Below are 10,358 nucleotides of genomic sequence, written 5' to 3' on the forward strand. Positions count from 1 at the left end.
ATCAGCTTTTCCAAGTAAGACAAAGACACAATGTATTTCCTTCACCTGACCTTTACCGCCCTGTCATCTCTTCAGCCCAACGTTTACACATATCCTCATACAGGCAGAACATTTTCAGGCCAGCAGGGCCACTTGTCTTCATGCGGGCAGCCTAACTTTCGTCTGCGGTGTTATATTTCCTGACAAGCCTTGTTACCGTAAGAGGGATGGAATAGAGGACGTGTTGTTAGACGCTCTGACGCAGTGTAGTCTATATCGCTTTTTACCATCTGGGTGGAGGATGTGCCGCATTTCACGCTACACTGTCTGCCTATTGTAGGCTCTTTTCCCTTTATCACAGCGGCATTCTACATGTATTTTAAAGTACTCCATATCTTACAGGAAGTTGGACACCATTGTCTGGAAATTGAGTCCGGCGCCATTACGCTCAATGGAAATTCTGAGAGCATAACTTCGGGCGTTCAGAGGGTAAGGGGGGGCTGGAGGTTGACATTATTCATTCATTCATTTTCTATTTTGCTCATCTTGCAATCTGGGCTGCAGGGAGACCGGCGCCTGTCCCAGCTGTCACTGGGTGAGAGGCGGGTTTAACCCTGAGACGGTCGCCAGTCCATCACAGGGCAACATATAGACATACAACTATTCACGATTCTTTTAGGGTCTGTAATGAACCTTTTGCATGTTTTGGGACTGAGGGAGGAAACCCATGCGGACACGGGGAGCCCTCCTCCCTTTGGAATCCAACCAGGGACCTTCTTGCTTTGAGGCGGAAGGCGCCACCGTGTCGCCTAAAAACATCAGTGATCACAGTGTGCAGTGTTTTCCAGATTTGCATATCTAGATTTTCTTCAACGGCTGCTGAGAATTAGCAGCGCGAGGAACAAAAACATGACTGAATGCTGTGCAATGACACTACCTTTTGAGGGGAAAGGCAGCGCCCTCAGTTTTCCGTAGATGAACGTTCCAACCTTCATATAGAGGATGTGAGCTTAGATTACATAAGGATGCTCTCCATGTCAGAGTCTGCTGTTTTATAGCCTTATAGATATAAACTTAGCAGTATGGTTTCGTATACAAACAACGCAAACAAAGGGCTCACAGTGTCATCATGGGGCAACTGTGGCTGCGGCTGTCACCAAATATCCTCAACCATATTATCTCGGGATGAACCCTCAGTATTAATTTTTAGTCATTAAGTAAGTCATTCAGTCATTATTAATTTCATCCATCAAGCAACATCAATGAATTGCTTCTGTTGGTCATTATAAAAAGAGTTTCTGCATTATTTTTCTATTAGTCATTATTTTAGATTATTAAAACACTGTAGAAATAAAGGGTGGCAGCATAGATGTAACAGAAACTGGCTGTTGCTGGGAGTGTAACAATCCCATCGCGGGGCTTATTTGCAGTACGTGTTCATTTAAGGGAACAAGGAAGAAGGATCATATTCAAGTCTTTCTTCTTCCTTTTCTAAATATGAACTAGACCTGAGATATTTCCCTTTCACCACAAAGACGTCTGAGGTTACCGGGTGAAGGACTTTTGCAATTCATAAGTAGTCTTTCTCAACCCAGCGCTCCAGTGATTCCTGCCCGGCAAACAGTGACTCACACAGATTTTGTGACAGTACCGAGCAATTAAAGAAAATACCCGCCATAGATATGGCTTTTCATTCCTTTTTTAATTTTAGTTTTGATCGCGTAACACACACCTTACGAAGTAAAGCCAAATCCCGAATCAAGACGGGCAAGTCTAGTGTAAATGTATCAAATTTTATCAAACGTTTTTAACATTTTGTGGAGAAGATGGGTCGATAGAGCGGCACTGTTACACGGCGGTAAGCGCTTCCATGCCACAGCAAAAAGGTCTCTTTTGCTTTTGCTGTCCTCCCACGATCCAAAAAACATGCACGAGGTTCGTCAGAGACCCACAACTGACATGTTAAAGCGTGAATGGTCTTACTTCTCTAGATGATGTGTGAGTGAGGGAGTGAATGTTTGGCTCCAGGTGACCCTGAATGCAGTTAATAAATGAATACTAAGTCTTGCAATTCACAACCCACAACCTCCGCTTTGTTTGTCCCTTGTGAAAATCAGAAGGAAATGAAGCCTCAGCTAAAAATTAACTTTCATCCAATACCAGCGTTTTGTATTTTTCGAAGAATTGAACCAGTTTCTTAGGGAGGACACGTTATATGTTTTGCAGAGAAATGGTTTACATGTGCACTGAGCAAGGAGAGGGAAGATCTGGGTAGATTGATGCTGAGGTTGGACTAGAGGGAAAGACGATGGGAAGTTGGTTGGTTAGAGAGAAGAGGATGCAAAGGAGAGGGTTAGATGGAGGTAGGTGATTGGCTGAAGGGAGCAACTCAGAGGAAAAGAATAAACGTTAATGTCAGTGATTGTAAAACACCATGCAACATTACTCCATCAGATCATAACTATCTAACTTACTGAAATATTTGTGAAACCTTTGGTATATTCGTCCGTCACACGTGAGACCAGGTTCAGGGCCCGCAGCCTAATATTTTACTAGGAGTCAGTCGAAGGTAAATAGCGGTTTAATTGTGTTTGACCAGAAACAAATGCAAAATTCTTCATCCCGTATGTCATTGCGTCTGTTTGCACATTTTTACCAGAGGGTCCCACTCAAATATGGGAAAAATATAACACGTCGTGGTGACGGTATGGTTTATCTCTCGCATTGAAAATACCAGTCGGCAAAGAGTCGGTCACCAGTACCTAAAATCTGATTTGATGAGTTTTATTCTTCTTTTATATCTGCCGTTTGAAATTAATAAGCCAGTTTAAGGCAAAAAAAAAACCCACTTCTTACTCGATACTTCGAGGGGCCACTGGTGCCGGGGGTCGTGTCGCCTGGTGGTGCAGTAAAACTGCCACCGCCATTTACATAAACTGATAAATCTGCAATTAGTCAAGACAGGAAACAGCATTCAGAGCATCAATCAACTCCATCTGCAAGTCGGAACAAAGAAATCTCCCTCCAGAACAAACGAATGGTTGTTATGCGGTTTATCTCCGCCCAAATCTGCGGTCCCGACTACAAAAAACCCTTGATTTTGTTACGTTCTAATAACCGATGATATATCGCATTATTATAAGTAGTGTTATTAGTACTGTTGACCCCGTGCGTGTAAATTCCTTCAGAGTAAAGGTGTGTAAACACCCACTGTTTATCCCTTTGCCCGTCAAAATGAAATCATCCAATCACAAAAGACCCGCAACATACAAATAATGCAATAGAACAAATATTTGATGGAATTGCAAAACCCACTTGTTTAAAGGGTTTCTTGGGTTTGCTGCGGTTTTTAAACACAGCTGCCTCCGTGACCTCCCTTCTTTGAGTAAGATAAGTGGGTACAACCCTCAATTACACTTCAGTAATTATTAAACGGTTTTGATAAATGTTCTCGGGGGAGGGGGGTCACAGCATTCGAGTAAATGATTAACTCACGGAGCTCCTGTGGTCAAATGTTGCGACGCACTCGTGCTTTTTGTTCAAAAAGAAAACAATCTTTTTCAAATAAGCCCCGAAACATGAATTCCTGGGAAAAAAAAATTCTCTCTCTCTCAATAGAAGCATGAGAAGGAGGGAAGTTTGACTTAACTGCTGATGTTACTACCCGCTGAACTAACAACTCTTAGATTTTACTTCATAAACTTATATTGTCTGTGTCCTGATATACAGTTCGGCCCAGAAATATTTGGACTCTGACACATTCTTCATGATTTGGGCTCCCCATGCCACCACATCGGATTTGAAATGAAACAATGACATTGAAGTGCAGACTTTAGGTTCAATTCAAGGGGTTGAACAAAAATATATGATTATACATGTGGGAATTGTAGCTATTTTATACAAACGCTTCTCATTTCAGGACCTCAAAAGTAATTGGACAAATAAACATAACCATAAGTAAAATGTTACTTTTCAAAATGTTGTTCAGAATCTTTTGCAGGCAATGACTGCCTGAAGTGTGAAATCCATGAGGAACCAAACACTGTTTTTTTTTTTTGCAGTATGTTTTGGATCATTGTCCATCTGTGCTGTGAAGCGCCGTCCAATCAACTTTGCTGCATTTGGCTGAATCTGAGCAGAAAGTGTATCCCTATCCACTTCAACTCATCCGACTGCTTCTGTCTTTTGTCACATCATCAATAAACACAAGTAAACCAGCGGCATTAAAAGCCATGCATGCTCTGCCATCACACTGCCTCCACCATGTTTTACAGAAGATGTGGTGTGCTTTGGATCACGAGCTGTTCCAATTCTTCTCCAAACTTTCTTTTTCCCATCAAGAATGCTGTTCCAGAACTGGGCTGGCTTCTTCAGATGTTTTTTGGCAAAGTCAATGCTAGCCTTTCTATTTTTGAGGCTGATTAATGGTTTGCACCTTGTGGTGAATCCTTTGTATTTACTCTCATCTTTATCTTTTTCTTCACCATGGAAAGGATTCTGCGATCATCTATCTCTGATAGATTTCTTCTTTTTTTTCTTCAACTCCAGACCTTTTAATTGCTTATTTGGTGGCAGCTTACCCAGGGAAGAGCCCATGCAGCATTAGTTTTTATTGCGGCCTTCTGAGTCAATTGTAAAATTACTTTTGGTCCCTTGAAAAAGAGGCAGCTATGTATTACGAGCTTTAATTCCTGAAACCTCGCTCCAATTTGGATGTGAATACTCTCAAACGACAGCCGAGAGTCTGCATTTTAAGCCCATGTTGATTATATAATTGTATCTCGAATAAGTTTTCGCAAACAGCTAAAATAACTAAACTTGTGTCACTTTCCAAATATTTCTGGGCCTAACTGTTACTGCTGGACATCATGTCCATATTGACCCGGCTAAATAACACTATATTTCAAATATGATGCTTTAAAAGCCTTGCATAATAGTCATACAATAGGTCTTTTGACTGGGAGGGTTTTTTTTTTTAACATTGCCCCAGCCGTCACGCACACAACATTGTTTCCTTGTATGTCAATCCAACAAATACTGTCTCCATGATGGTAAGTGCCCCTCCTATCATAAACAGTGTTGCTAAAATCCCTGCCAAAAAAAGCAACACATGCCCTGTCATAAAACGTAAATCAGTCACAGAGCGATCACATTTGACTTTTTGAATTTGAATTGAATTGTAAGCATCTTTCATAACGTAGCCACTTCAATACACGGACTATGATGCCAATGTTTGGGTTATGGTGAAATCCCTCAGGAAATTTTGCGGTTCGATTTATTTACATTGTGAGATAAGTATTCAAACAAGAACACATTTTTAACATTCGGGCGCTCAATGGGTCCTTATCGCCGATGGAGCCCTCCGGAAAACCCCGGTCTCCAGATTGTATATCTGTGTCAAGTACATTTCTGCTAGCGATGTGCTGCCTCTGTAACACCCATCCACATGTTACGTGTGACGGTGCGTCCCGGATAGTTTCCCTTGTTGCACAAGAACAAATAACACAACTGCATTTTTTGGCTGTTTTTCAGCCCACTTGTCTTTCAGATGATTCTTTCCACGTGGAGCAGGTCCGAGCCACACTCTCTAAGACGACCTACAAACCCCAATATTGCCCCCCCATGACCCCATGTCTTGGGTTGTTCTATCTTTTAGCCATCAGATGGCGTGAAAATGATTTTATACTGAATCCTGCCACAATATTCTGATTACTTTATCGCAACCTTTTGCTGATATTCAGTTTTTGTGCATGTTATAATGCTTTGAGGTTGCTTGATTTTGAATAGAATAGGATAGAATGCGCCGTTAACTGTCCCCACAATTGGGAAATCGCAATTCTACCGCCTCCCAGTCTAACATGTCCAACTACCACTGACAGTAAATCACATAAGCTGTTGTACGTAAGCTGTTATCTCAACTCACAGAAATATTACCTTGAGACTAAAAATAAATCAGTAAAAACCTATAACCTCCCAGAACCAGGAAGCAAGAACTTATTTATCATCAGTAACTTGCTTTCAATCTGCAAGATATGAAAACTAGCAAATAATTCTTCTTAAATGAAACCTTTCTGCAAATGCAGGTACCATCTTCCATCTTCATATTTCATTATGACTAAAAGGATTAAAATTATTTGTAAAAAAAATGAAGATGAGATCGGTGTACAACTGTTTAATTATTGCTGATATAAATCATTTGGAAGCGATCTCTTTCATGATAGAACATTGAATTCACATTTATTTAGTGACAATACAAAATGTGAAGCAGCGTCCCAGCAATAAAGTCACGGAGGCCCAGATAGTTTTTTGTACTTTATTATGTGCAAGGAGCAACAACATACAAATTCAAAATACTACAGGGTTGCGATCCATTTATCTCAAACTCATATCGGTGGCACATTCGGGACATTCCAGTATTTTCCTGTCATAGCAAACGTGTCATTTACATTTTTCCTCCAACTAATGCTTCACTGAAGCTACGTTATACCTCGGATGCGTCAACTATTCTAAACGTAGGTTGCATTCCACACATACTTCTTTCCATTTACTCTGCATTTCTCAGATGATCATAAAAATTCTTGCTCTTCTCTCGGCTTCTTTTCCTAAATTCTGGGCAAAGGTTTTGTTTTTTTATTTTTACGTCACACGCAGGTCCTGACCTATTCCCTCCTCCTTCATTTATCTGGACTTTGGGGCCGACGCTCGAGTGGCTGGATCAGTTATACCCGACAAAAGTTAATAAGTAAACATATACATAGATGACTGTCCCGCATGGTGGAGACGAAAGATTGATTCAGATGTTGAGAACAGCAATCGGATATTTGGGAGTGATAGTGCATGAGTAAAAGCTGTATGGGATTAAAGAGGTTACTGTTTTAAGAAATCGAAGGCTTTCGTGACAGAGCATCAGTGAGAATCTTTCTCAGTCAAGTATTTAGGAAAGGAGAGCGTTGGTTCTCTAGCGGCCGTAGATGGACTCCGTCTGCACGTGGAGGCGGGTTTTGGTGGCCAGGGCGGCCTTGCGGGTCATGGTGGTGCAACGCGTGAGGATTTCCTCCGTCTTGGGTCGGGGCGGAACCCTGGGAGCGGCGGAACCGGTCTCGCTGATTTGAAAAGAACCGGAGGCGGAGGCGCTGGGAAGGGGGCTGCTTTGCCCGCTGCTGCCTGGAGAGGGTGCGGACCGGCCGGGGGACGTCTTCCCCTGGATCTCATCTTTGAGGCTGAAGGAGGACTCGCTGTCTGAGGAGAAGCTGTTGGAGCTGGAACCGGTGCTGGCTCTGCTCATGCTGCGGCCGCGGGCGTCCACATCAGCGGACGCGCTGTGAGCAGGCAGGGCGCTCCGGGTCCAGGTCTCAGAGAGGACATCCAGGGACCTGGATTTCTGAAGGGTCCCGGGTGCGCGGCTCTCCGCCCGGAGCTCGGAGCGGCGTTCGGGGATGATGGCGGCAGCGGAAAGCTGAGACTCCCGCCGGGTGGCCAGATTCAGGGTGGAGCTGTGCAGCTGTTTCTGCAGGCTGTAAAGACCCGCTCGAGGGTTGTTGTACAGCTGCAGGTACATGGAGGGGATGTAACCTGCTTTGCCGTTGAATCTGAAGACAAGATGACATTTCAACCGTTTATATCAACCTAATAAGCGTACCGCTCAAAACACTCAAAAACCTTGGATCGGCCTGTCGTTTGTGTTTCCACTCCAATTTTGAGTGTGACTGCAAATCCAGACCTCTATGGGTTAATACATTTAATTTCCATTGATTATTTTTGTGTGATTTTGTTGTCAGCATATTCAACTTCGAAAAGAACGAAGTATTTCAAAAGAATATTTCATTCATTCAGATCTAGGATGTGTTATTTTAGTGTTCCCTTTATTTTTTTGAGCACTGTATATTTTAACATATATTGGCATGCATTTAAAAGCTCTCGTTGACGGTTTTAACTTTTCAGTCCTCAATTAGCAGGTAGTTCAAACATGCATTTAAATAGTATTTATTTTGAAAATGATTGCGAAAGGTGAATTGGCTCATAAATGAATACATTAAACGTCGTAATGATGATATTTATCAGGCTGTTGTGACTGTTCTCAAAATAAGGGCGTTACCTGATGACCCACCAGCCGTCGTCAGACTTCCTGAGCACCTCCACCACGGAGCCGATGGGGACGGACACCTCGTCGGTCTTGGTGGTGGAGTAAGTCCTCACGGCGCAGTACAAGGCACCTGAGGGCCACGACAAAGAGAGCGGGCTCTCAGGGCACAGTCGCCACGTGACTATCAATCATAATTCATCCACAGGTAAATCATCTCACCTCCTGCCACCTCCTCCTCCTCCTGCTCCTCCGCTTCCCACAGCTCCAAGTAGGGAGCCGGAAACCAGGCAAGATGCTTCTCCTCGTTTTCCACCAGCCACCAGCCTGGAAGGAACGACCAGAAACAGCGTGAAGTTGACGCCCCTGTTGTTTGACTAAGTGACATCTTCTCCTCTGCAGGCCGCGGCGGACCACCCACCTGCGGGATCCTTGATCAGGACGTCCAGCTTCTCATCCAGGGCCACTTTAAACGGACGGTTCTTGGTGTCCTTGGTCTCGTAGGCAGCTACGCAGCGGTACGACTGAGTGATGAACGGGTGAGTGACGTTGCCCGCTCCGCCTCCTCCGGCCGGCCCGTCCTGCACCTCCTCAGACGGGAGGATCACGACGCTGCGAGACAGAAATGTTTGGCATGCCGTACACCGCTTCGGAATTCCCTCGCGTTCACCGGGCCCTACCTGTTCTTAGTGAAATCCGGCTGCAGGTCGTGGTCTTTCGGCGTGAAGAACTGCGTGACCTCTGAACTCTGGGTCACGTTGTGGTCGCACTGGAAGAGCTTGTCGCAGTAGGTCTCCAGGAACTTCATGCGGCGGAACAGCCGATTGGATCCCCTCTGCTGGATGCTGCTCCTCCGCGCCTTGCCTGGAGACGCGAATGTACCGCAGGTTAACGGAGCATCACTTGTGTTGTATTCGCAAGTTATTTAACGTCGCAGAAAATAATCAGATGGAGAACTTCAAGAAGTCTCACCGTTAAATTTGGGGATCATCCTGTCGCTTCTCCGAAACGGGTTGAGATGAGGGAACCTCTTCTTCAGCTGCCTCTGCGGGATGGATAAGATGAACAGATTTTTATTTAAACACGCATCTTGTAATAATCTTAAGGAATAATCCTTGACGGTGGAACCTACGTGAAATTTCTTGAAGTTGTCAAAAGACCGATAGATGATCGCTTCAGTCTGGTCGGACCAGGAGGCGGAGATCATGAACATCTGCGGGACGGGAAGGTGGAGAAATGAAACGCACATTAGCGGATGGGAGCGCTTTGACACCGCGCACCTTCTGCTCAGGGGTGCACTCACTTTCAGCTTCGGCGCGTCCCGCCGGACGGCGCCGATGACACGGGCACATATGACGACGCGCTGCTCCTGCTGCCGGACCATGGTTGCGCTCTGAGTCGGGCGGGTACTTGGACACCGGATGCTCTCTGGCGGTGAACTCCCGCTGTGTCGCTCCTCGACCGGCTTAAATAGAGGGCGTTCGGGAGGCTGGAGGGGCGGAGCCGCGGGAAAGCACCTGCCGACGAGGTGCGAACATGTGGCGGAGATGATAAATGCGCACAGGTGAGTTACAGTCATGCATCACAATGGGCCATTCTCCTCGCATTTGATTGCAGAATAATTCTAACACACACACACACACACACACACACACACACACACACACACACACACACACACACACACACCTGTGCGATAGATGTAAACAGAGTGCAGGCAAAATAAACACCTCTTCCTGCTGTGCGTGTCCATTATTAACCAAAACCTGGCAAGAAAATAACATCCATTCTATTTAAAGTAACATTCTGTCCTGTAAAGTCCCCAGTTTGCCCTTTTGCCCCTTTTGTCCTTCTGATATGAGAGGCTCTCAACCAAATCACAACTAGACTCCATAAGGATATTGTTTGACTGCATATTGGACAAAAAAAGCCCCAAAAACCCAAATTAAATCCAATTTACCCAACATGTAAATCAACAAAATGCAAAAAAATGAAAATAAACATGAGACCGCCATCCGCTCACAAAATGGAAAAAAAAAAAATCACATCTATTAGATGATATATATTTATCGGGTGCAATAACAAGTTTGCGCGAAAGATTTTATTTCTTTATAATGGTCTTTTCTAAAGTGACAGGGAATTTTGACAAGCCCAACCCGTGCCGGAGAAATGCGATACTATTGTGCTTGTATCAGATTTGTGATTTTACACGCCAAAGTCACCGGCTCAATAGATCAAAAAATATAAATACAGTTGTTGTTGAAATCCTCGTTGTGGCAGCAGGACTTGAATTTCTTCA

The 10,358-nt window shown here is 44.2% G+C and overlaps 1 protein-coding gene across 1 annotated transcript; it reads right to left on the minus strand.

The window, feature by feature from the left end:
* Positions 1–6,278: 6,278 nt before the first annotated feature.
* On the minus strand, positions 6,279–9,715 carry noxo1b (NADPH oxidase organizer 1b). Its single transcript, XM_086140781.1, has 8 exons — positions 9,363–9,715; positions 9,192–9,272; positions 9,032–9,104; positions 8,740–8,923; positions 8,481–8,671; positions 8,282–8,386; positions 8,075–8,192; positions 6,279–7,568 (listed from the first exon to the last, which is right to left on the minus strand). The coding sequence occupies exons 1-8, from the start codon at positions 9,636–9,638 to the stop codon at positions 6,938–6,940; spliced, it is 1,659 nt and encodes a 552-aa protein (XP_085996907.1). The 5' UTR covers positions 9,639–9,715; the 3' UTR covers positions 6,279–6,937.
* Between the last annotated feature and the right edge of the window lie 643 nt (positions 9,716–10,358).

Source organism: Fistularia commersonii, chromosome 33 (genome assembly GCF_037954325.1).
Source record: "Fistularia commersonii isolate RoL2024-O1a breed Wild chromosome 33, RoL_Fcom_v1.0, whole genome shotgun sequence".
NCBI classification, from domain to species: domain Eukaryota; kingdom Metazoa; phylum Chordata; class Actinopteri; order Syngnathiformes; family Fistulariidae; genus Fistularia; species Fistularia commersonii.

Excerpts from the sequence above, each read along its gene's own strand:
- noxo1b (XM_086140781.1), bottom strand. The coding sequence starts at position 9,638 with ATGACTGTAACTCACCTGTGCGCATTTATCATCTCCGCCACATGTTCG. Across the intron at positions 8,672-8,739 it reads CCGGATTTCACTAAGAACAG|CGTCGTGATCCTCCCGTCTG; the intron begins GTAGGGCCCGGT and ends TCTGTCTCGCAG. Across the intron at positions 8,193-8,281 it reads GGAGGAGGAGGTGGCAGGAG|GTGCCTTGTACTGCGCCGTG; the intron begins GTGAGATGATTT and ends CGTGGCCCTCAG.